At 39.4% G+C, this 26,607-nt stretch overlaps 2 protein-coding genes and 1 long non-coding RNA gene across 11 annotated transcripts in view; 2 read left to right on the top strand and 1 right to left on the bottom strand.

The window, feature by feature from the left end:
* Positions 1–7,289, top strand: part of NID2 (nidogen 2) — a 57,906-nt gene extending 50,617 nt beyond the window's left edge. For 5 of the 8 annotated variants that reach the window (XM_034648313.1, XM_034648310.1, XM_034648308.1 and 2 more), the window contains 7 exons: positions 100–269; positions 2,500–2,629; positions 3,044–3,215; positions 3,704–3,861; positions 5,189–5,312; positions 6,209–6,321; positions 6,603–7,289. In XM_034648313.1, coding sequence (XP_034504204.1) covers positions 100–269; positions 2,500–2,629; positions 3,044–3,215; positions 3,704–3,861; positions 5,189–5,312; positions 6,209–6,321; positions 6,603–6,613 — 878 coding nt within the window. In that variant the 3' untranslated portion in view covers positions 6,614–7,289. Of the gene's footprint in view, positions 1–99; positions 270–2,499; positions 2,630–3,043; positions 3,216–3,703; positions 3,862–5,188; positions 5,313–6,208; positions 6,330–6,602 lie in introns of those variants that run through there. The other 3 variants (XM_034648309.1, XM_034648311.1, XM_011233903.3) reach the window with 1 other exon arrangement.
* On the bottom strand, positions 2,536–22,833 carry RTRAF (RNA transcription, translation and transport factor). Of its 2 annotated transcripts, none has more exons than XM_034648314.1 (8): positions 22,660–22,833; positions 21,020–21,144; positions 18,430–18,529; positions 13,283–13,369; positions 12,313–12,401; positions 10,091–10,159; positions 7,779–7,827; positions 2,536–2,672 (listed from the first exon to the last, which is right to left on the bottom strand). In XM_034648314.1, exons 1-8 carry the CDS (start codon positions 22,718–22,720, stop codon positions 2,626–2,628), a joined length of 627 nt encoding a protein of 208 aa, XP_034504205.1. In that variant the 5' UTR covers positions 22,721–22,833; the 3' UTR covers positions 2,536–2,625. The 2 variants fall into 2 exon arrangements, with proteins under 2 accessions (XP_034504205.1, XP_002926537.1); XM_002926491.4 differs by lacking the exon at positions 2,536–2,672 and adding an exon at positions 7,401–7,665 and having other exon boundaries at positions 22,660–22,831.
* A 149-nt stretch (positions 22,834–22,982) lies between these two features.
* LOC117797213 lies at positions 22,983–26,320 on the top strand. The gene is made up of 3 exons (XR_004622127.1): positions 22,983–23,086; positions 24,065–24,399; positions 25,898–26,320. It is a non-coding gene; the product is annotated as an uncharacterized LOC117797213 (long non-coding RNA).
* Positions 26,321–26,607: the final 287 nt, after the last annotated feature.

Genomic DNA, 26,607 nt, shown 5'->3' with positions numbered 1-26,607 from the left:
GGTTCAGCTATGTGGAAAGTAACTTCTTCCCCTCTCTCCACCTACCCTCGTTTCCCCTCCTTTCTGTCCTTCATCCCCTCCCGCTCTTTCCCACCGCAGGTATCCCCACAGTTGCTCCGCCCACATTCCGGCCCGTGCCCCGGCCTGACGTGACCCCTCCGTCTGTGGGCACCTTCCTGCTCTATGCCCAGGGCCAGCAGATCGGCCACTTGCCTCTCAACGGTACCAGGCTTCAGAAGGACATGGCCAAGACCCTGCTGTCACTACATGTAAAGTGGACTTCTGCGGGGGTGGGACTGCACAGGGCTTTTGGATCTGGGCAAGGGCCAGAGGCAGAGGGACGTCCTGGAGGGTGTCTGGGCTGTAGTCTGACAGCAGGAGTCAGACGACGCTGCTCTTGCAGGAAGTGGGGGCACTGTTGCCCGGAGTCACGCCTGACTGACCCAGGCTTTCTCCAGTGTGCTTCATGGGGCTTCAGATACGTGGAAAGGGAGTTTCAGCTTTGTGAGGATGTTGAGGCAGTATGGGGATCCACGGCAAAATGGACAGAACCTTAACCCAAGACCGCAGGGTCCTCTCCATCCCAGACCTCTCCAGAGGCCCCGGGAGGACCAGCGAAAGGGTGTGGTTTCTGTGGTTAGTTGAGAATCCCAAGTGGAAATGAATGAATGACTGCCTCATTGTTGCAGCCCCTGGCCCTCCCTGTTCTGGTTCTGAGGACCAGGCTCTAAGTCCTTCACAGAGGATCTGGGTGGAGGGGATGCTGGGAAAGAAGCGGACAAGCTTTCCCCAGATCCCTGCTGGTCCTGCGCCAGCAGCATCCCCACGGTCAAGGCACTCCATTTTGGAGGAGGGATTTCTTCTCTAAAATGGAGAAAAGGGAAGGGAGTTCACCAGAAAGGCACTGCCACTTATAAAGGAAAGCCATCTGGTTCCATTTCTAAACCTCAGGCAGCAGGTACTTGCTCATCTAGGACAAGGAACAGTATATTGTCCATGTTTGCCTTTACTTCTGTTAACAAACCAACTCCTTACTGGATTCCAGAAGTTAAGAAGCAGCCAGTGTTCAGAGGAAGATGTGTTTTTTCTTTTTAGGTTTTAGGTTTTGCAGTCGTGTTGGCAAACACTCGCATGCTGTTGTGTAAGGTTCTCTAAAAAGATGCAGAAACTAAGAAATTGTCGACACCTCAATCTAACTATCCAGCCAAGCCTGAGGGCTCTGCTGCATGTCTGAACTTGCCTCTCCTAGGGCAAGGTGGGGGGCGAGTGGGACCGAAAGAGAATGGAACATGGGCTGTAAGCACATCTTGGGGAAATTTACTTAAAATGATTTATTCTTCGAAGAGCTTTGAAGTCAATACATGAGTTGATAGCTCCCATGATTTTCTAGGCCAATGGAAACCCACATGGATGTACACTCCTGCCTGAGACAGAGGACTTTCACTTTTGAAGTGAAACTACACTTGACCTTCAGATCCTTCCATATATACTGACCACTTTTTCACAGGAGCCAAATCCTGCTTTGTTTAGTGTTTTTTATATTGACTCCTCTCCCAGAGGCATGTCAAGGCAGCCCCAGGAGGCTTTGTTATTAGGCAAGCCAGGAACTGGTGTGACCTCAGGGACAGCCAGATGGCCCCTAGATGTTGGTTTTGCACATCTGTTCAGTTTCTCAGACCAGGAGTCTGAGTTGGAAATTGAATGAAGCAAGTACTGTGCAGAGTTTTGCAAAGAAGTATCACAGGCTCAGCATTTATTTAAAAAAAAAAAAAACAAAAAACGAAAAACCAACTTATTTAGCAATGAAGAAGGGAAGACCTCCTGAGCTAGAGGTTTGGTGACCACCAGTCTCCAGTTCCTTAACCCATCCAACTGGAGTCTTTCTTTTATGTAAGCGTACAACCAAAAAGTTTGCTTCGTAGTAAGGAGAGATAGGGGTAACACCTCAGGGGAAAGATTATAGTCACAGGGAAATGGGGGAGTAGATTTTGTTATTTTATGTTGGTGAATTTCAGAAAGGCTGTTTCAAAGGTGCTGATACCATTTGGAAGGAGTAACAACAGATTTTTTTTGCCCAGTAAAATGTTAAGAACTTGTTACTGTTTGTCCCTTAATCCCTAAAGGGGCTGATTTTTTTCATGAGATCATTTTATTACTGCCGGCAGCAATAGCTCTTATTAAGCCCTTGCTGTAGACTGATGACTGGGACGCTGAACGAGAATTTATGGTGTTAATTTTTAGAGCAGCACTATAAAGTAGGTAGTTATCTTCACAAACCCAGGCATAGAGAGGTTAAGTGGCACAGCTAGTCGGTGGCCAAGACTGACTGGGACCCCAGAAGTCAGCCTCCCAGCCCACTTGTGTAACCATGCTGCTTGGTTGCCTGCAAGACTACATTACGGGCTGTTCACTAGAGCTGTGCGTGAGGCAGCTGAGTGTGATCTCCAGGGAAATGCAAGGAGTCCTAATTCTTCCAATTTCATGTTTTGGTCCACAAAGGGCTCCATAGTTGTGGGAATTGACTATGACTGCCGCGAGAGGATGGTGTACTGGACAGATGTAGCTGGACGGACAATCAGCCGTGCCAGTCTGGTACCAGGAGCAGAGCCTGAGACAGTCGTCAACTCAGGTCAGTGACTTCATCCAGAAGACACTTGGTAGTTCGTTTGACCCTACGAAGTGCAAAAGGGGAGGTTCAGTGCCACACAGGTCACTTCACTGAGTGGTGCTGTGCCAGCCTCTCTGTAAACACACATTCAAATTTAAGAAATGAGAAGGTGATTCCTGCTGTGAGCCTCCTGAGGAACAGGGCTCCCCACAGGGCTTGGCCCCCGGACCGTGCACACGCCTGGTGCCATCAGGCCGGGGGGTGTGTGAGTCTAGAGAACTAGAGGTGGCAGAACAAGTTCCTCTATTAACCGGGTTCTTGCAACTGAGAGCCTCTCAGGACTTTGTTTTTTAAACTTTTCAAACCTAGTAGAGCTCTCTTCTTCAGGTTTTCATACCTGCAAATGCTCCAGTCCTGCCATTGTTCTATTTCCAGGTCTGATAAGCCCCGAAGGACTTGCCATTGACCACTTTCGTAGAACAATGTACTGGACGGACAGTGGCCTGGACAAGATAGAGAGGGCCAGGCTGGACGGCTCTGAGCGCAAAGCCCTCTTCCACACGGACCTGGTGAATCCTCGAGCCATTGCTGTGGATCCAATCCGAGGGTCAGCTGGGCTTCCCAATGCTCCTGTTACCTGTAGATCCTAATTTGATGCCCTTGGATTTCAAATGCCGTGCGGGGAGGGGCAGAACAGGAGTGTAAAAGCTCCAATGCATGAATGTAACAGTAATTATATAGATCTACTAGGCATAGACACTGTTCTAGGCAGAGACAAGGTCTATCCTTTCATGGAGCTCACATTCTAGGAGAAGATGGTAAACTAACGAATAAACAGGAAATTATTGAGACTGTGGTACAATACACAGAATTCAGAGACTGTGAGAGGGACTGGGGGTGATGCGGATCAGATGATCAGACCAGGCTGCCTAACAAACACTTAACCTGGAATGAGGCTGGTCTCCTTCAGCAATGCATTAGAAAATCCTAGCGTTGAAATCCTAGGTTTATTTTCATTAAATGGTGAAAGTAACCAAAACTCAGAAACACTTATTTCTTGGACTGCATTTTCACTATATTTAATTTATCCCACAGCAACTTGTACTGGACAGACTGGAATCGAGAAGCTCCTAAAATCGAAACGTCTTCTTTAGAAGGAGAAAATAGAAGAATTCTGGTGAATAAAGACATTGGACTACCTAACGGTTTAACCTTTGACCCCTTCTCCAAACTGCTCTGCTGGGCAGACGCAGGTATTACTGAGGGCAGTGAACGCGCCAGGCTTCGTTACCATGAGGGCCCGCACTCTACCACGGATTTTACAACAAAACCAGATCTCATCATGTAGAACTTTTGGCTTAAATTTTTAACAGTACAGCACAAAACCTACTCCTTTAGTTGGTGTATAAACTGTTAACACTTTGTATTGATACTTACAATGCTTCCTGGGGTTCTGGGGACGGGGGTGGAGGGGTCTGTGAATCAGGTGATAATTTGAGGGCTAGTCTTATGTCCAACTCATTTTTGTAATGCTTGCCCTTCCCCCACACAAGCAATTGGTATACTTTTTAAAGAAGTAAAAAGAAATTAACCCACTGTTGAAACTGACAAACTCAGATCAGTCAACAAGAGGGTTTTTTTTTTTGCCAGTATTTATTAGATGATTTTTAAAAATCTGTTGTTTTACCAGTCAGTAGGCTATTATGTTAAGGACACTCTTTGGAAAAGTGATGTAGCAGGATGGCCTTCAGTATTAAGTAAGTTCGGGTTGCCAATACCCAAGTTTTCTCTTTCTGTAGTGTGATTTCCTTATTAGAATAATTAGAAAAGATGCTATATGTCTACTTCCATACTAAAGAATACGAAAAGGTCCATTCTTGAAGATTTTATAATCTAATAAAAAGGATTATAATGCAAATGAGTCAGTATTTAACCCGGGTGGTCTAAAACAACAGTTACTTTTTTTTTAAAGTTACATTTTAAAAAACTATTTGAAATTTAAAGCCAGGTTCCATAGGAAGCTTGTTTAGGTATTGCAAAATTTTGAAGACTGCTTCCTTTACACTGAAAAATATGAGCCATGTTACCATTTTAATTACTTTTAATTCCTATCTAGGAAATAACAGGTCTTTAAAAAATATTTAAGGATTTTAGTTAAAAGGCATTATACATTGCTTATGAAGGGCCAGTATTTATCTAGATGTTATGTTTATAACAATTTATGAGGTGACACTTGAAATTAAATAGAACAAAGTTTATCTCTAATGTCCTACTTTGGGAGAAAAAATGCAATCCTTACTTCCAAGAAAGGATCAAGAGTCTAAATTCTAAAAACTAGAATGCTATTATAGTTTCTAATTTGTATCACTGCATTGGGAATAAAATGTCTTATTTCCTATTCTTTGTTTCCTTTCAGAAGGCCTCTACCTGCCACAAATATTTCTGGCAAATGTCTTATTTCCTATCCTACCTTTGTTTCCTTTCAGAAGGCCTCTACCTGCCACAATTATTTTTGGCAAAGGAGTTTTCTTTTCTCATGGTATGAAAGGATCTCATTTTCCCTTTCTGATGTTTTAAAAGGAACCAAAAAACTGGAGTGCACGCTACCTGATGGGACTGGACGGCGCGTCATTCAGAACCACCTCAATTACCCCTTCAGTATTGTTAGCTATGCAGATCACTTCTACCACACGGACTGGAGGAGGTGAGCCTGACACACACTGGCCAAGCCTGAAAAGGCAAACTAGTCTGGAGACATACCACCCTTAGTGACATTTTACCTAATGGCACTAATGACTTTAGTAATTAAGCTCTTCACTGAAGTTTTCACTATCTCTTAATTAGTAGATAACATTGTTCAAGTGTTACTGCTTTTAAAAATCCTACTTAATGGTGTTGCTTAGAAGTGGAAGAGCTGATACTAAAGTATCCAAAAAAGGAAGTGCATTAATCTAAATCTGATCTTCAGAGAATAAAAGACTACACTCAAGTGGTACCATGAGCTGTATTAGCTGTATGATTTAAATTGGTTTTTAAAAAAATGACATTATGGACGTATTAGCTGTCTACCTGGGAGAAGGGAAAGTACTGTAATTTAGACTAGTTCTCCAAGGAGGAACATTAAAAACGTATCTAGATGTCTAAGCCCCTCTACCCCATCCCTTGCAGTGTTGATTTAATTGGTCTGGCAGGAGGCCCAGGCATCAGTATTTTAATAGATTCTCAAGTAATTTGTTCAGCAAGGGTTGGGAAGCACTGATTTTACCAGTGGTTCTCAAAATTTTAGGATGGCATCAGAATCATTCCAAAGGACTGTTAAAACATATCGCTGGGTCCCATCCCATAATTCCTGATTCAGTAGGTCTGAATTGAGGTCCAAGAATTTACATTTCTAGCAAGTTCCCAGTGATGCTGGTCTGGGGACCACTTTGAGAGCCACGGATAGAGAAAATCTTCACATCTAAATGAGTCAAAACACATTTGGTTAAATTAAAAGAAGACATTCTAGAAGGCTAGCTAGCAGAAATTCTCTATTGAAAGTGACTTTTTTTTCTATCCCAACTTAAATCCCATGAATTTACTCTTCCTTTCTGTTACCAGGGATGGTGTTATATCAGTAAATAGAGACAGCGGCCAGTTTACTGATGAGTATCTCCCAGAGCAACGATCTCATCTCTATGGGATAACTGCAGTCTACCCCTACTGCCCAACAGGTAAATAAAATGCTCCGGCTGCTCCTTTGGACCAGCAGGGAAGGATGCATCTGGTAACCGATTACCCTTGGCCCAAATACGGCTGCTACCACAGACACTGCCACCAGTGACAGCCACTTTGAATGGAAAAGTTAATGGCCAATACATAGGGTAGTAAAGACTATTCACCCCAAGTCTACACAAAAAAGGTCAGCCTATTAGGATATTCCCCTTTAAAATACTTGCTGTTGCAACTGGGTTATAAAATATTTACCTAGTGTTCCTTCTACCTCCCCTCACAGGAAGAAAGTAAACATGGCATCATAAAGGACTTGGAGTTTACAATCAGAATCTGGACCCTAAAGAACATTTACTGCAAACAAAGGTGAAGAAAGTGAAAAAGGAATTGGACTTACAAGATGAACACTTTCAGAACAAAAAGACTATATATCTTGTGAAAAGTTTATACCTCAATCTTTACTACTGTATTTTGAAAAACTAAAGTTACTACAAGTTTTAAAAAGTAACAATTTTAATTATTGCTTATTAAAGCAATTTTTATAAACATTTCTATCATATTTAAAAGGTCAAATCATTCAACTAAGAACCAATTAGAGTATAAGACCCTAAATCTAAATTTTTGCTAAGGATTCTAAAGCAAGGTTATAAAGACACAATCCTGAAGATCATAAATAAGCCTTGACCTAGAGAAGGCTATGCAGAACTGGCGGGGGAAAAACCAACTTACTTATTTATAGTTTCCCAGCAAAAGTTCTAAGTTTATTTTTGTGTGTTTTTGTTTTTACCTCTGCATCACTGCATTTCTATTTATATTAAAAGGTGCTAGAATGTTTCGATTTGTATCTTCTGATCCTGTTAAGTCCCTCTATAGTTACCCACAGAAGTTACTACATATATAAATACCAAAGATGTAACAATTCTCAAATTTTCTAGATTACTCCAATAAAATATTTTAAGTTTTCCTATGATCTGAGGATCTGTACTGTCTATATAACAAAGCCGGGGATTGGCACGTACCTCAACCACGAAAGAGGATGATTAATTATATAGATACACAAACGTAACAGTAAAAAAAAAAATTCACTCTCCTCAACTTTATTAAAGAAAAAGCAATGGTGGTAAAACACATGCCGCAGGGTACATGGTTACCATGGTACTAAGTAGGTGTGAAGCTGAAATCCTAAAACGTTCATCTTCCAACTTTCCCCAGTCTGTGGTCTGTCTTTGGATCGGCAATAATTGCCTGAACAGCTACTATGGCTTCATTAATTTTTGTCTGTAGCTCTCTGAGCTCTTCTATATGCAGCAATCGCAGAATTTGAGCAGCTTCATTAAGAACTGCATCTATTTTATAAGAAAACTGCATTAATCAGTATTCAAGACCATTCACTTGCCCATTTCTCCCCCAAATATTCACCTAGTCTCTAAAAAGTTTGAATTCAAACAAAATCACTCACCTCCTGTGTCAAAACCAAGAATATGTTTGTCTAAAGCAACAGGCAAGCCCTTTAAAAAAAAAAAAAAAAAAGACAAAACTTTATAGTTAAGAATCATGTTCTTTTCTCATCTATAACTGAAAATCAGCTAGCTATTCCTTTGACCCTTTTAGCTGCAGTGGCAAGGGGGGAGTCGGGGAATTTTCTCTAGATTTGCCTTTTGATACGTGAAAGAATGGCCTGCGCGTGGAGTGGGAAGCTAGTTCCATCACCCATTCGCTCTAAGACTAGGCATATAATTCAGTAGCTCCTTTTACGGCTATGCCGTCACTGCAGCCAAGCAGGGCTGCTGCTATCCTAGTCTACCTACAGTAAGCAGCAGAGTACAGGGCAAATGGAATAGGATTACTTTCAGTATTTCTGAGCACATTAATTTGTCTTTATATAAAATCTAAAATTTATATTACCTTTTTTTTCAGTTAGCATGATTACCAGATTATCTATATATAATTTAACTTTCAATAATAGTTCATTTGGAAGTTACTCCGAAATCTAGGAAAATGAACAGACTCTAAACCATTTAGTTAACCCTGTCAGTACCTCTAACAGAGGTATGCCAAAGATGGCGACCATGATGCCAAACTCTGTGGAGTTCACAGTGACAAGAGGCAGTCTAAACTCTGCTGATTATACTATATAAAACCTCTGCTTTCAATGTTACAAAATGCTAAGCTGTTACTACTCGATTCTTGCCTAATAATGCAAATCTACTGAGGCTCCAACTGCTTTAAAATACTACATTAAAAAAATGAAAAAATATACAGGTATGTAAATTCAGCAAGAAAAACTAACAAGCAGAATTGCACTGAGTGGCTTTCTATGCCAGTCTTGTTTTCATTTTACTTGCCAACAGACCACCAAGGAACAGCTAACCCTAAAGACCTTGACCAAATGCCCCAAATGCTAGTTACGATTATAAACAAGAACACTTACTGTAAGAACTTCTCCTCTGTATTACTATAGCATGGTACTTTGAGGTGACACTAAACTTAAGACTTGGAGCACTGAGAATAAAATTTTACTTTGTAAACAAGAGCAAAAAGATCTGGCTATGCCCTTATTTGCACTGCCTTCAAACCGAAGGCATAGTTTTCCTGAATGAATGAATGAATGATTTTATTATGCCAGAACAATTTACTGTCTGTTCTACAGTGTGGGTGAAAGAAACTGATCTTTAATCCAATTTCCAGTGGCTCAATTCATACATAATTAATAAGCAATAAGAAGAGCATTTAAAACAAACAGTGTCTTTCAGGGTGGACTACATTGCCCTGGCATTAATAACCTTTTCACACTGCTGGGCCTTGCTAAAGATGGGATCAGAAGACAAAAGACATTGGGGAATTAGGGGAGACAAAAAAAGGGACCAGAATCTAGAATGTCCCTTGTGCCCAAGACATTCATTGCAGTATCTATGCACAACGAGAAGCATTATCAGACACCCGCAGCTGCTGCTGCTAACCCCTGAGGACATTCTCTGCACTGTCCATACTCAGTGAGACTTTAGGGGGCATTTGGATTTCTAGTGCACTTCATCTAAAATATCGCAGAATTCAGGGAAAAATAGTTATGGTGTATAGTTTCCTCAGCCTACAAAGCAGGACTGGAAGATGACAGATGTAGTCACCTGTACCCAGAAACTTACGGTCTAATATAGCCTCTATGCCCCTACCCCTTCACCTGGGCTGGCCAACTAGCTCCTGTAGGCCTTCACATACAGACTGCTGTCCCCAGCTACTGTAAGAGCACTGGCTCTTCAGTCAGACTGCCTAAGCTCAACCACTTACCAACTAGGTGGCCTTAAGTAAGTTACTTTCTCATAAGTGATGCTAGGAAATGTGAATAAAATGAGAACAGATTTCTCTGAAGAAACAAAAGAGAAAGCACAGGATTTAAGTCAAAAGAAGGAAATCAGTAAGAAAGACAATGCGTGTTCTACTTTCTAGCAATTCGTCAAAATAACTCAATAAATTTTACAAGGTAAATTCTCTTAAACAACTGGGCACGTGCAGTGGTTTGTGCTGGTAGACTGTGGGCATGCTATTGATAGCTGCTTTAAGGTATGAAGTGAGATAAGTTTATTTTTCACTCAAAAATGGCTATAACTTGCTTATGAATCAAATTCAACCCCACTGAAATAAGCTACACTTTCTCTGGGCAGTTCTAACAAAGAATGGTTATCTTAAGCAGATACATACCAAATTTAAACTCATGACAATACCAGAAGAAACTTTCATTATTAATTTAAAATTTATTTACAAAATAACGCATACCTCTTTCGTTTGATTTGCTTTAGCAACTGCATCCTGTGTCAGGCGCTCCTGGACCAAAATGCGAATTGCCTGAGAAACACAAAAACAGTTTTTTTCATTGGCTGTTCATCTCTTCTGGTCTGAGTCTAGAGAATAAGGATACCCAATTTGATAAAGTTAGATTTACCTAGTTCATTAACAAAATTCGCCAATAAATTAAAAACAAAACTGCTGAAAGAATGAAAGTTGTCATTTTAATACTTTATAATGTGGAAAGATGCTCACAATTAAAAGCATTTTTTGGAACAGGTAATTTATATGCATGAAAAAAAAATTTAAACAAAGGATACGTGGTTAAAGGAAAAAAAAAGGTCTCCTTCCTACCCAAGCCTCAACCATCCCTCCAGTCACTGGAACCAGATTACTGTGTATCCTTACAAGGATTCTATTACAAGCAAGCTCAAGCATAAACGTCCGCACACACGCAAGCTCTTGACACAAAGGGTAGCATATCATACACACTGTCCTTGATTTTTTTCACTTAATTATAGTAAAATGTTTTCACATCTCTCATACAACACAGTTTTTCTTCATAACCAATACATTTTATTATGGCAGATACAAGTGCATTCATGCACCAACACACACTCAAAAGATTTTTTTAAAAGGAATCTTAGTGAATAACAACAGTAACTCAAGTGCAAAAACTTAAAAAATTAATACAAGCCAAATGCTACATTTAAAAAGAACCATTAAACCAGTCTTTAATAGGAGTCACAAATTTATTAATCAGTCCTGTTGCCAAATAGTCAATATATCAATTCTCACACGTGGCAAACCTATCAAGATGTTTTCCATGTTGTCACGGATTGTTTGGTTCTGAAAATAACTCCAAACATGCAGCTTACAATTTTATAAAGCTTTTGACTATTGCTGATTTATACTTTTCCCTTTGGGTTTTTAAAGACTAACAAAAGCATCCCAAATATGCTAGTCTATTTGTCTTCTCACTCAGTGCCAAAGCAATTTACATAACTGAGTAAGGAACAAGCCTTTGAAAGACCTAAATCTCAATAAAAACAACTTTTTGTCTCTTTTTAAGAAGTTCTAATTTATTTATTCATTTAAGTAATCTCTACACCCAACGTGGGGTTCAAACACATGACCCTGAGATCAAGAGTCATGTGCTCTACTGACTAAGCCAGGCAGGTGACCCAACTTTTTGTCTCTTGGCATCCAAACTGAGTTGAGAAAATCTGAGTTAACATGCAGATTCAGTATAGAGAATTATAATAATCTAGTTTTTCTCTTTTACTATCAGTACATACAATTCTAAAAAGTAGAGTAAGTTATGGCTAATCTCTCGTAGTTAGAATGGAATTTATTATATCTACTGCAAAGCAGATTAAGGTGATTTACATGTATAAGGTATAGTCAAACGTTCAATTTCTCATAAAATCAGTAATAATTTCTATAATAATTTCTAAGTCTGGAATCTTAAGTATTTTAAATACTACTCCGTTCCCCACATCCCGGCCCACTGTACTATCACAATTACGTGACATAATTTTCTAAAGTAAGAGTGTATTTTTCCTCTTAGAAATAAGAGACCTCTTTCAGATCACTGGGTCCCCTGAAGTGCAGGTATGAATTGAGTGGCGTATGTAGGATGGAGCACTAGGAAAACAAAAATATTCAGTCCTCAAAGAAATTTGGAGGCATACATTTTTGACCAAATCCACCATGACTCATTTGGCATTTTCTATTATCTTAGTGAATACAGACCACAAATCTTTAAAAGGACCGATTAAATAGAAGTATGGAGATACAGGAAAAAGAATGGACCACGTGGTTAAGAGTGCCTAGATTAAAATCCTGGCTCTCCCATTTTCTGTGTCATCTTGGATATTATCTATTCTCTTTAGGTCTCAATTTCTTCATATTAAAATGAAAGGATATCAGCATCTACCTCCACTACCTCCAGGATTGCTGGGAGGACTGAATGAAGTCATCTTTCCCAAAGACTGCGCACAGTAGCAGGCACAGAGTAAACACGCTTGGACATGAATTGTTATGAGATAATCTAAAACAGATGAAATCATGAAATCTGCTTTAAGTCCCCCATTCCTCCACATTTCAGTCATTTAGCCATGTATCTACATATCAAACATAGGTAATTTTTAGAAAATGAGGTTTTTCTTCTACATACAAAATTTGTCAAGAATCAAGAACATGAAACTAACCTTAAGCATTACCAGGTAATCATCATGACGCTGAATCTGAAGAAGGTTAGCCAAAGCCATTACACCAGCCTTAAAATCAGGATTATTTACTATAAAAGATTAAAAGTGGAAACTTATAGCTTTGCAAGCATATAATTACAGACATATATGTAAGCATATAAACCTACAAAAAACATTTTTAATTTTCCAATAACAAAAAAATCTCTTCGTTTTTAAAACTGCTGCTAAAAGCAGTCCAGTAGGGACACTGACGATTAGGTAAACTGATGAGATCAACCGGTTCCCTATTAGATCAGCCACACTGAACAAACCAGTAAGTGACTAAGTTAACTCACGTTAGGACTGTGCTGTAACTTCTCCTGCAAGCACATTTATGTAGCACTTTTAAGTAATATTTCTGCCCAAAGCTATTAATTTTAAACTAGACCGCTTCAATGGACAATTTTCCCAAAACCTGTTCTCTGAGTAGCAGCGGTCTGTCCAAGCAGCGTATTAACCTGTAAGGGTAAGCAGTTTATTAATTCCTAAGAGTAACTTGTAAATTATAGGTCACAATGAATCTGTCATGAATGAACACTTTATTATAATAGAATTAGAATCTTTATACTTAAAAAGAGACTTAAAGGCATCTGGAAGTGAAAATAATGAAAAGTTTTTACCATTTGTCTCATGTCATTAGATTAGAAAAAATATTTTATGCATCCAGGAAGGCAAAGAATCACCACCATGATTAAATACAAATCAAAACCCCAAATTAGTATGAAGAGATCAAAGAACAGCATTCAGGTTTAAGAGTTGGGAGAAAACATATTGTAAATGATAATAAAAAACAACACAGAATAAAACATCAACATAAAGCATTCTTAATTTACTAAAACCAAGTAAACCCAGGCTTCCTCATTCTAGGAAATAAAAAACATTTAAGGGACCAGAAATGCTGATGATCATTTTTATGCACTTAAATACTTACCATCCAAATTGATCAATGGCTCTGCATTTTTAGCTGCATTGTCAGCATTTTTTGTATTATCAGGTACCAAGTCCTTGTATTTTTCAGCTGTAAACACAGGCAAAAATATAATTTGTAGAACTGTACCTTAAGGTAAAATAAACATTGCTTATTTACTGAATTTAACCAAGCCAAACTGATTATAAGCTTAAGATATCTCATCCAAAGTTGTTTTATGCTATAAAAAATCCATCAGAAGACAATATGACTGCAGCTTTCTGATTAAGCTAAAATGATTACTGAAATATCTATACAAATATCTCTTCATTAACATTGCTAAAAGGAAGACATTTCAAACACCATCTAAGTTTGAGGAGAGAGGGCGTGCATTTACAGCTTGCTCAGAAACTTAGCAGGGGTAAAAGAATGGGAGGAAGGTAAGTATAGGTTACATGAGATTAAATACAAACTCACTAAAAAGTTTCTTTCCAAATCTTTTGAATGCCAAATAAGGAATCCAAAAACCTTACCTTCTAAAAAAAACCAGCACTTCAAACACACCATCATATACAAACCTAAACTAATTCTATGGAGACCTGAAACTCAGAATTCCAAAGGACGGTTTTATTACTCTTACTTGAGAAATACTTAACAATACTTAAAACACTTTACAAGTATTTAATAACAATTCACTAAACTTAACGCCCAAAATGACACCTCTGGTTATAGTGCTTCTGTGATTTATAAATGAAACAAGAGGGAAAATAAAAGCATTAAACCTTAAGTCAGACAGGGGTTAGCTTAAAGGAATTCCCACTGGCCAAAACTGGAACAGCATAAACATCAAAATATACAACAAAAAACATTATGCTGAGTAAAATAAGAATGCACATATCTACACTAATTCAAATAAACAAACATAAATTGGAGAGATACTGGAGAGAGGGGAAAGCTCCTCTTCACAGTAAAAAGCCAACAAATAAACGTATAACTACTGATGAAATTAGAAAAACCTCTAGCAATCATCATCAGCATAATAACTGACTTGGGCAAGAAGAATCAAGCCGAAGCTAAAGGCAGAGGTAAAGTTTGAGGAGCAAAAGCATACTGACATCATCTCAAAGTATCTCCCCACAAGATACGTATTTATTACAGAGGGGAAAATATTAACTTTACAGTGGAGAAACCTTACTGTAGCGATCAGAACAACGTGACCAGTAACACAGCATATCACTAACTTAAAAGAACACATTACTTCTATGTTATTCCTAACAAAAGTACAAACTTTGAATCTATTTATGAAGAAACATCAAACAAACCCAAACCAAGAAACATTCTACAAAATAAATGTCAGCATCAGGAAACACAAATAATGACAAAAAATGATTGAGTAAATGTTCCAGATGATAGGAGGCTAAAGAGATAAAATAACTGAATGCAACACATGGTCCAGGATTGCTTTTGTTTTTTGTTTTTCTAAAGAACATTACTGAGACAACTTGTGAAATGTGAATAATAGCTATACATAACAGTACTGAATCAGTCCTATACTGTAATTATGTAAGACAGTGTCTTTTTTTGGGGGGGGGATGTGCATTAAAGTATGTAAGGAGAAAAGAATCATTTACAACTTATTATGAAATGGTTGAGAAAAATGTGTACACAGACAATAAGGCAAGTGAACTAAAACGTTAATATTTGCAAAATATGGAAACGTGAAAATTCTTTGTACTATTCTGCAACTTTTGTAAATCTGAAATTTGTCAAAGAAGTTAGAAACATTTAAGTCAGATTTTAATCACCTTAACTGACAAGCTAATAAAAGGATTTAAAAAATGTTAAGGCACAAATAAAAATCCACAACGGTTTCATCAAATAATAAAAAATTTAAATATCTTAAAGGTCAAGAAGAATGCAACGTATTAAGGTAAAACAAAAGAACAACAGCACCTCCTACTGATAAGGGACAGTATTACTACTTTAAACCTTTTCCAAAAAATTAAACAAAAACTTGTTTTCTTGTTTAGACTTTTTTTTTTTTAAAGATTTTATTTATTTATTTGACAGAGATAGAGACAGCCAGCGAGAGAGGGAACACAAGCAGGGGGAGTGGGAGAGGAAGAAGCAGGCTCACAGCAGAGGAGCCTGATGCGGGGCTCGATTCCATAACGCCAGGATCATGCTGAGCCAAAGGCAGACGCTTAACCGCTGTGCCACCCAGATGCCCCCTTGCTTAGACTTTTAATACTACTTACTTCTCAACTATAATGCAACTAAGGTTTCAAATAAAATTCAACTACAATTTTTCAATATAAAAAAATTTACCATATTTCAGAAACAAACTCGTTTGTGTTTTTTTGTTAGGTAAATAGCATGCCAGTATTGATAGGTAAATGTACTTAAGAGCTACAGTAAACTGTAGGGACACACAATCATACACTATCTACTGTTCTTGGTAGCTTAACCTAAATTGCAGCATTATAAAAACAGGACAAGTAAAATGAAAGAAGGGTAAAACAGAAATAAACTGAGATGTGAAAACAATTTTATTTGGGAATAACTGAAAAACACTTCGGAAAAGCTGGAGAAATTTTTGTTGCAAACCAACTAACAGAGTTTCTGCCGACTCAGACCACAACAGATAAAGACCCTAAAAATCAACTAATGCTACCAAGGCTTACGATTACATTTATTTATTAAAGGAGGAGAATCACAAGTATTTTTTTTCTAAACTAAAATTGAAAGTAAAGAAAGCCTTAGAGTTTTCCTTAAGATTTCTGCCATAAGGCTTCTGAAATTTAAGTCTGAGGAACCAGCAAAAAAACAGCTGGTTGATGCTCCATATCAGGAGACGTAAACATTCATACACTACATTCATCAAACATTTATTAAAGCTGATAAACACATCTATTGTATCTGAGAACTATGTCAGACACCGTGGCAGTAAAATCATGACTGGTTCCCTGCCTCCCCACCTCCCAGCCCCAAGATGTCCATTATCCCAATTCCTGGAATCTATGATTATGTTACATTACATGGCAAAAGGGACTCTGCAGTGTGATTAAATTAAGGACCCTGAAATGGGGGATTATACTGGATTATCCAGGTGGGCTCAATATAATCATAGCATCCTTATAAGAGGGAGGCATGAAGATCAGAGTCAGAGAAGATGTGACAATGGAAGCAGAGTCACAAGAAAGATTTGAAGATGCTATGCTGTAAATCAGAAGATAAACGAGCCAGAGTCAAGGAATGCAAACAGCCTCAAGAAGGCGAAAAAGACAAAGAAATGGATCTTCCCATAAAGCCTCCAAAAGGAACCAGCCCTGTGGACAAAATGACTTTAGTCCAGCAGGACAGATGTCGGACTTCTGACCTCCAAAACTGTAAGATAACAAATCGTGTCTTAAGTCACTGAATCTGTGGTAATTTGTTACAGCATCAATAAGAAACTAACAGAGGTACTACACAGGAAACAAAGCTGAGTATCAGCTTACAACTTAATGTAAGCAGGCAGCTTACAACTTAATGTAAGAGGCAAATAAAACATAGAAGTAAAATGGAAAGTGACAAATGACATAAAAAGTATACATGGCACAGAGTTCAAAGCTATGAAAATCGAGAAAAAATATTGTTGCTAGGTGGCATTTAAGCTGGATCTTACAAGGATGCACAGGATTTAGATGCGTAGAGACAGACTGACATGGCATAATGGCCAAGGAAAAGTGTAAGCAAAGAAATCTAGGGGAGAAAAAAGACATAAACAGGAAACAGCACTCTTATAGTCTGGCTGGGATGTTAAGTATGTGAATAGTGGTTAGACACCAGTTATCAAAGGCCTTGAATACCAGGCCAAAGGACCTGCAGCTCCTTTTGTAGAAAAAGGGAAAGCAATGGTGTTTCTGAATATGTAATAGGAGCTGTTCTTTGAAAGCAAAGTGTAGCATTCTAAGACATTTATGTTTCCAAAAGTAAGCCTGGTGGGCCATGAGGATGAAAAGAGAGGATGATGCTAATAGGAGATGAGTTTGAAAGATACTACAATAATCTTAGCAGAAAATGACAAGAGCCTGAACCACGGTAACAGCTGTAGGAATGAAGAAAAGATACAATGGATATCGGAAAAGATGGATGGTGATGGAATGGGAGGAAAAAGAAGATAAAGATCAAAAAGACTTCAAAAGGGGCACTTGGGTGGTTCAGTTGGTTAAGCATCTGACTCTCAGGTCATGATCTCATGGGTCCTGAGATCTAGCCCCACCTCAGGCTCCACACTCAGCAGGGAGTTGGTTTGAGGTTCTTTCCTTCTGTCTCTTTCTCCACCCCCAACTTTACATGCACACATGCATGCTCTAAAATAAATAAACCTTAAAAAAAAAAAAAAAAGCTTCAAAAGCAGAAGACGAAAAGGACATGACAGCCCCATAAAAGAGAACAAAATACAACTTAGAGAATGTAGGTAAGATAATTCGATCTTGCATTTAGACACTGGCAAGCCTTTCCAAATGAAATGGTCTAATGAGAGGAAACACAAGTTTACTGGGAATTTTTTTTTTTTTTACTACAGGTACTAATATGCAAAAGTGTCCAATAATATAAGTATCTATAATAAAACATGAAACAAATAATAAACATATTTTGGCCTATAGTACCTATTGGCATTAGATGTATATTTCAGTCTCTTGTGAAATTACCTGCTGCAACCAACACTCTGAAATCCTACCAATTGCGGGACTCTAACAATTTAACTCAGAAGGCTAAGGTGCAGACTGTGAAAGACAGCAAATCTACCAATGTAATGTTACTTTGTGAGAAGACAACTACCAGGAGACACCATTCCCAAATACTAAAAGAAAAATCTAAATACCAACGAAAGACAGTTGCTTTTAATGTTTTATGATAAAAGACCATAACTTTTGAAAAGAAAATTCTTTCCTAGACAATTTGGGAGTTACGGGGGGTGGGGGGTGGGGGAGGCTGGTTACAAAAGTAAGCTTTTCAATAGATGCTAAAAAGGGAAATGAGGATGTATAAAACTTATAATGAACCAAAGGTAAAACAATGTAAGACAAAGAAACCCAAACTGTTAAATTCCCTACATTTTAACACTCCTTTTGCCCACCTTTCCTCTTCCTCTCTTTAAAACACGCATTTCCCACAAAACATACCATTATCTCCATATTCAAGTCTAACAGCTAAACCAAGAAGCCAGTCAATTGCTTCTTGTCGATCTTGAATCTTGAAAGGACAGTTAACATCTCTGAGATACTGTGAAGAAAAAAAATATCTAGTTTCATTATTACTATAATGTTATAGGATGAAAAAAATGGTTAGGGCTGAAACAGATCTTGGTTTGGATCTCAAAGAATATAAACAACACTTACATTACTAAACCGTTGATGCAATTATATAATCCAAAGGAAGGAAACATTTAAGTGTACCACTTAAAGATTTTAAAAAAGTATTTCCATCATGCTTTTTGAAATTATTACTTTTGCAGATTCCAGGTAGGGTGCCACTGATCTAAAACAACTTCCTTAATTTACAGATGAGGAAAAAAGGCCTAGATATTAACACTTGCAAACAGTTACACAACTTAGATCTGGGACTTGAACCTAAACGTTATCTATCACAATTATCTAAACCTTAGCTTTCATATTATGGAAATGCCACTGAACAGAGTGAGGTGACGACATACATGCAGAATGTAACCAAGCGTCTGAGATGACTGCCAGAAGCTGTCCGTCCAAGTGACCACTCCTTCAAATGGGTCTCTTAGGAGCTTAAAATCTCATCCCAGGAATAATGCTATTAGTCAAAACTTCTGCAACTCCCCTTTGGAAATCCCTTTGGCCTAATTAATAAATCAGTACTTTTTAGCTGTAACTCACTTTTCTTTTTCTTTTGTTTGTTTCTTTCTTTTTTTTTTTTAAGATTTTATTTATTTATTTGACAGAGAGAGAGACAGCCAGCGAGAGAGGGAACACAAGCAGGGGGACTAGGAGAGGAAGAAGCAGGCTCCCAGCAGAGCAGGGAGCCTGATGCGGGGCTCGATCCCAGAACCCTGGGATCACACCCTGAGCCAAAGGCAGACGCTTAACGACTGAGCCACCCAGGCGCCCCTAGCTGTAACTCATTTTCTAACCCAAAATTTTATACCGCTGCTTTAAAGAAAACACCTCATTCACAAGATTTGGTAATGGTGCAAAAAACAAGTCCATCTTCAAATTATAAAAAATTACCAATATTAAAGATATTCAAAATATGTCTCATGGGGGCGCCTGGGTGGCACAGCGGTTAAGCGTCTGCCTTCGGCTCAGGGCGTGATCCTGGTGTTCCGGGATCGAGCCCCACATCAGGCTCCTCCGCTATGAGCCTGCTTCTTCCTCTCCCACTCCCCCTGCTTGTGTTCCCTCTCTCGCTGGCTGTCTCTATCTCTGTAGAATAAATAAATAAAATCTTTAAAAAAAAAAAAAAAATGTCTCATGATCTAAAAGTAATTCCAAAAGTTATGAATATGTTTTAAACAATGACATCATCATTCCAAAGAGACCAACTTGAAAGATAATGTCCATTTGGATTGTAAGTCCAATATATTTAAGTTATCCTACTTTACTGTCACTTCTAGGTGTTTTTCATTAGAAAATTTTTTTATATTCTTCAAATACCCTTCTGTGAAACTATGTGCTGTCTTGCACACATGAATGGGTCATGAGATGTGATATAAGCAAATATAAAATCCTAACAACATATTTATAAGTCTAAACATATCAAAATTTCAAAAACAAAACAAAAAAACCTCACAAAAAAACCTTTTAAGAGCTAAAGAAAATAATCCAGTGGTCGCAATAATGGTAGTATATGCAGGGAAGTAATAAAGCATATAGCACTTGCTATGGGCCAGGCGTAACTATATAACACTTATTAACAATACACACCACTGCTCTGACATAGGAACCACTGTTATCCCATTTATTGATGAAAACACTGAGACACAGAAAGCTTAATAAAACTTGCCTGTGGTCATAGAGCTAGTGTGTAACTTACACAATTCCCTAATTCATAAACTCTCTGATTCTAAAGAGAAAGTTCCTGATCACTTTGCTGTAGCAAATAAAAAATTTAGTCACTTTTCGTATTTTTAAAGGAAAATATCTTACTCTTCAAAGTAATATAGCTGCTTAAATGTTTAATGTAATTAATGATACTGGAAAATGTGATTTTTATTCTAATTTGAAAACAATTCCGTTTTCTGCAAAAATGTTACTACAATTAAACTAAATCAAAGGGAAAATTATTCTAGCCACAAAAATAAGATATATATACAGACCTTTTCAGGATTATTTATATTGTACACAACAATGGACATCTATGTATGTTTAACAGAACCACAAACGAGAAATAATCTTAGTTTTTAAGCACATCAGTGTCTTATTAACAAAGTAAACCTTTTGGTTTAAGGAAGTCTGATTTTGGCCACCTGTACCATTTATAGAATATATGTCACCATTTATTTAAGAAACCTCACAGTGTTTCCAGACAAAACTTTCTAACACCGAAAGCTTGTAAAAGATACGATTTACTTTAAAAACAAATATAATAAAAAAAAGTTAAATCCCTGAAATCCAGCTTTTCTAACACTGATCATTACTATTTTTACTTATTTTAAAAGAACAAATTAATTTTAAGCTTAACCGTCATCACAAATTTTTAGAAAAGCTCTCTGTACTACTTTTATTTAACTTTCTAATTCATTACCTTTTCAAAGAACTTGGGCCAGTCACTGCTGTGGATGTTTCTTAAATTACCTCTGTCTTCAATCTTGTAGTGTCTGATTTTCTGGTCTTCAAGCCAAACAATAAAGTTTCTAAATTCTGTTTCATCTGCAACAAAAGTATCTCATAAATCACTAGAAGCACTAGATAAAAACACTTCCTTCTTACAAATAAATGGTCTCGTGGATTTTTTTTTTTTTTAAATAGTAAATTAACTAAGCTGCTTGAAGCAGGAGTTGAAGTGCAGGTTTTGGATGAACAGATTAACAAATATTCTGTTCAAATTCTGGCCTGCGTTCATATTCTAGCTACACTCAGTGGTTGTGTGAACTTGAGCTAATCACCTTAAACTTTTGTGCCTCAGTTTGAGTTACAAAATGAGAATAATAGGAGTTACCTCTTGGGGTTGTTATGAGGATAAAATAAAGAAAAAAACAGTGTCTGGCACACAGTTTTGCTATTTAAGTGTTGGTTATTATTCCAGTTCCTTTGAGGGGGAGAATGAGGGAGGGCTGGGCAAAGTTAAACTTACAGCAAAGTAATAGTGAAATACAAGACACTAAATGACAACACAGAAGATAACACTGTCATTTACCATCATAAGTGCATACACGAGAAAATCTCATTCATTTCATTTAATCCTCCCACACCTTTCTGAGGAAGGTAATATCCACAATTTACACATGAGAAAACTGAAGTCCAAAGATTCAAATCTAGATCGAAGCTCTGTTGTCACTGACCCTTTTTTATTAAATAAAGGCAAAGGAGAAAAACAAGGCTCTATACATTGATATGCTTCTATCAACAAAACACCCTTATACTGCTCAGAAATCATTTCCAATTTCAAATTCAGGCTTCCATTAGAAGTCTTGAGAATTATACCATGGTCTTAGTACCCTGCGTTTTAGGGGATCACTTTCACACTTATTAGTCGACCACAGGCCAAAAACTCTGGAAGAAATGAGTAGTGGTGAGTAGTAGTTGAATAACATGGGTAGCAATATTAATGCATTTTGAAATTTTAATGCTGGGAAATCCCCAATACCTTTTCATTTACAATTCAACCGCCCTGATCACCTGCCATTAACTTTTTTGCACGACTCCACAAGCCTGTTACTGTGTGTGCTTATCCCAACACTGTTGGCCCTGAACTGAACTGTGCACTCTCTCTTGATCTCAAACTGCTGGGTGGGCTCCGACTGCACGCCTCCCCCCGTCACCCCTTAGTTCCTGGCGGACAGTGAACTAGTCTTCAAGTTACTCAGCACCTTCCTCAGATTTCAGCCATGTGCTTAAAGTATCGCCCAATTACCCGGGGAGCCAGGGAGTTGAAGAGCTAAGTGAGAAAGTGATACTCGTGTGCTGAGGGGGTGGGGTGGGGGGGTTGGAGTTTAGCAAGTGCGCAAAGTGGCAATGCCCAGGCAGAAGTGGGTGACGGGGCTCCGAAGCCAAGCACGGGGGGCGGAAAACACGTGCTTGGTGGCCGGGAAGAGAGGGGCCAGGGGAGCCCCCGAGGGAAACAAGGCCGCGGAGGGTCCGGGTGGGGAGCCCGGGTGGGGGCGCTGAGGAAGGGGCCGCCGGCGGGGTCACAGATGCGCGGCCGGCCACGGGCCGCTACCTCACCTTTGCAGTTGAAGCCAGCCGGGTTGTGGTAGTCGAGGGCCGTCAGCTTGCGTCGGAACATGGTCCCCGCGTCTCGCTCTGGTCCCCCGGGCTTCGGCCGGGAGAGGACAGGCGAAGAGCAGCGGGCGGCGCAGGCACCGGCGACGCGGCGAAAAGGCGGGCAGGCGCCGGGACGCTCCGAAATGACGGCGGCCCTCGCCAATCGGGGCTTAGGAAGGGCGGAGCCGGCCAATGCCCACCAATCGCAGCTCCGGCTGGGGGAGGCGGGGCCACGTCGGGGCACGTCGACGCTCAAATAAACTTTATTGTCAGCTTCCTGGTTGTACAATATGCAGAAAGCGGCTGAGAAGCCAGTGATCTCGTTTACCAAGCCAGTTTCCTCTTGTTTTCCTTGCCTTCTTGAAAGAGCAGGCAGAAAATAGTAAAGGTAGACTTTCTATGAAGCATTCCTCTCATTGGGCCATAGAAGTACTGTTTAGTATTTTTCATGTGTTTGTTCATTCATTATATGCCTTCTACATAATAGGTGCTCTTTTTAAAAAAGATTTTGAGAGAGAGTGCACGCGAGCATAAGGGGGGCCAGGGAGAGAGGAAGAAGCAAACTGCCCACTGGATCCCAGGACCCTGGATCGTGACCTGAGCTGAAGGCAGCTGCTTAACCGACTGAGCCACCCAGGTGCCCAATAGGTGCTCTTCTTACACTGCTAATTCAAAGACTTTAGCAAGGTCCCTTTCAGACTAGTGGGGAGAGACCCACAAGTAAACATACAACTGTAACACTGGTGATTGTTCCAGACATCACCACCAGCTGCGGAATCTCTGACGCCAGAAACTGGGAGCCATCCTTTACTACCTCTCACCCTCAGTCATAGCATCCTGTAGATTATCCATTCCTGCTGTTCTCTCATGTCGCACATCCCTCACCTCCTCCCAACCCCACTGATGCTACCTCAAATCAGGCCTTCATCATTTTTGCTTACTCCAATGATCAGATTTCTTAGGGTCAGCCTTGCTTTCTCCATTCCCTCCCACCCCCTACAGCAACCATAGTGCCTTTCTTTTTTTCTTTTTTTTTTTTTTAAAGATTTTTATTTATTTATTTGACAGAGATAGAGACAGCCAGTGAGAGAGGGAACACAAGCAGGGGGAGTGGGAGAGGAAGAAGCAGGCTCCTAGCGGAGGAGCCTGATGTGGGGCTCGATCCCGGAACACCAGGATCACGCCCTGAGCCGAAGGCAGACGCTCAACCGCTATGCCACCCAGGCGCCCCCATAGTGCCTTTCTAAAACAAAAACCTGTTTATAATTTTTTAATGATTAATATCTTTGGGTGATCCCCTGTTGCCTTTTGGAAATAGTCAAAGCTTACTCTATTTAAGACTGATCAAGTCCCTATCTGTTTTCAGACATTGGTGAGACAGCAGTGAGCAAGACAGACCAGGCCTCCACTTTCATAAAGTTTAAAAGGCCAATGAGGGAAGACAAACAATACACAAGGAAGTATGAACTACGGCTTGAAGATGGCAAGGAGTTCACCAGGCAGTCAAAGTGTAATGTGTTTTGAGGGAGGTAAATGTACAGAGGTAAGCAGTGAGCAGCGCCCTGATCCAGAGGGCCTAGAGCTAATAGGGTCTGGAAGGTAGGAGAGAATGACAGCTGATGTGACAGTGGACAGAGGCAGGGGCCTGATCAAGAAAGGCCTTTCATGCCATGCAAAGAGGAGCTGCTGAAGTTCTTGGAGGTAAGCCAACTCTATGTTTCATTTCATTTCACCAGATTATTATTAAAGAATGTATTAGCACTTGGGGGGCATAAAAAGAAGATATTTTGAGGAAGTTTAATAGCAAAGATAGATGTGTAAATAAATATTTATAATCTAGAGTTAGAAAGTAATAATTTATGGGAAGTACAAAGTATGCTGTCAGATCAAAATACAGGTTTCCCCCGCTATCCAAAAGTACAGCGTCCCTATGAAAACTTTCATAAGCTATAAATGGTGTAAGTGAAGAAGCAATTACCATGAATTTACATGGAAAAAAATTTTAGGTCTTCCCAGAACTCGAAAATGACCTCTTTTAGGCTTTTCTGATACTTTAAAACACATCTCGCTAATGAATGCACAAAATAAACCACAATAAAGCACAGATGCTCACAGAGTTCAAAGCTCTGAGGCTTGACGGAGAGATGCCGAGTGTAGTTTCTGCGGATGGGGGCTTGGCTGTGGCCCTGTTGCTGCTGCGGGTGCTGCTGTCTCTAGGATGGCTCCCTGCAAAACAAATGTAGCGAACTATTTTTGCTTTTTGCCTTTTATTGTAAAAGCAAAAATCCCCTTCAGATTTCGTTCAGTTAACAAAAAGAGGGGCAGAGAGAGGTCTTTTGTAAAAGTGAAGTAGCATAATGCAAACTTCTGCAAATCGGGGGACACCCGTACAGCTTTAAAGAGGCACTGTGGGACAATCTGTATTTTCCAACTCAGCTGCTCAAAGAGTGAATCGAGAAAACCAGTTTCAAGAATGTCTTGCCTTGGGGCGCCTGGGTGGCACAGCAGTTAAGCATCTGCCTTCGGCTCAGGGCATAATCCCGGCATTATGGGATCGAGCCCCACATCAGGCTCCTCTGCTGGGAGCCTGCTTCTTCCTCTCCCACTCCCCCTGCTTGTGTTCCCTCTCTCGCTGGCTGTCTCTATCTCTGTCAAATAAATAAATAAAATCTTAAAAAAAAAAAAAAAAGAATGTCTTGCCTTGACTGAAATTTGATCAAAGCTGCAGCTATAGGCATATACTGTGGTGCTCGCTAGTTGTATAATTAATGAAATACTAGTGGAAAAAATAAAGAAAAAATGAACCAGACAAGACAGGGAAAATAATAAACGAATATTTACATGCAGTTGCGGATAATGCATTTCTTTAACAAGCGGGAAAAAGCAGCTGTTAATATTTATTTTCTGGAATTGACCCTTTAATGCAAAACAATAACAACAACAAAAGCTAAGTTGTTTGCACCTGACTTTGTCTATTTCAAGGCCCTAAGTATCCAGCCATTTGGAACTCTCTGGTCATCAGCCCCAGCCACCTCCAGGTGTGGGGCAGTTGGAAGAAGATTCAGACAGAAGGCTGAAGGGACCCACCAGACTTGAATAAGGGATAAAGCTAATTTTGGAAAAGAAGTATAATAGGTTGTAAGCATTCAGTCTCTTTTTTACAAAAAAATCTTTTGTCTTTTTTTTCTTGCATTGGAAGGAGTCCTTTGGCCTATCTTAAAGAGTCCAACAGGAAATGAATCGTAGACAATTTCATCTCTGAAGACTAAGCCCTCTATGCTTCAAGAAGGAGAAACCATCAACTAAATAAATAAAATCTTAAAAAAAAAAAAAGGAGAAACCAACTTTTACCATCAAATTACCTGAACTCCAACCTAGTGGTTGATCTAGGGTTTCATGGGTCATGAATCCATCTGCTTAATTATCCAGCAAAGCTGTTAAGTGTCATCTGTGTGCCAGGCAGTCTTCCAGGCACTTTGGATGCACCTGTGAACCTATACATGGAAACCCCTGCCCCCAGACAGCTTGCCATCTGGCAAGGGAAGACAATGCTATTATAAATAAGTACATTATTTAGTATTTTAGAATGTATAAGTCCTATAGGAAAATCATAATGAAATGAGAGGAGTGTGAGTGAGAGGTGGGGACGGTGGGAGGCAGCGGGAAATGAGGCAGGTTGCAGTTTTAAACAGGATGGTCAGGTTAGGCTTCATTGAGAAAGGGAAATGCAGAGGCTTGAGGAAGATAAGGGAGTTAGCTACACGAATGGAGGACGACGGTTGGAGATCAAGCACTTGGTGCAAATGAGACATAAGAAGGGTATATAGATTTTTAAATAGTTGAAAAATCAAAAGAAGAATAGTAGTCCGTGACCCAGGGGAGTTGTATGAAACTCAAACTTCAATGTCC

This window comes from Ailuropoda melanoleuca, chromosome 20 (assembly GCF_002007445.2).
Source record: "Ailuropoda melanoleuca isolate Jingjing chromosome 20, ASM200744v2, whole genome shotgun sequence".
Taxonomy (NCBI): domain Eukaryota; kingdom Metazoa; phylum Chordata; class Mammalia; order Carnivora; family Ursidae; genus Ailuropoda; species Ailuropoda melanoleuca.
The sequence above is the reverse complement of the archived record's forward strand: the minus strand, read 5'-3'. Positions and strand labels throughout refer to the sequence as shown.

What these genes read in the sequence shown, in the direction of transcription:
- RTRAF (XM_002926491.4), bottom strand. Translation starts at nt 22,720, where the DNA reads ATGTTCCGACGCAAGCTGACGGCCCTCGACTACCACAACCCGGCTGGC. An exon ending in GGCCCAAGTTCTTTGAAAAG is followed by an intron (nt 18,530 to 21,019) that starts GTAATGAATTAG and finishes TTTTCTTCACAG; the next exon opens with TATCTCAGAGATGTTAACTG. An exon ending in GCCATTGATCAATTTGGATG is followed by an intron (nt 12,402 to 13,282) that starts GTAAGTATTTAA and finishes AATCTTTTATAG; the next exon opens with TAAATAATCCTGATTTTAAG.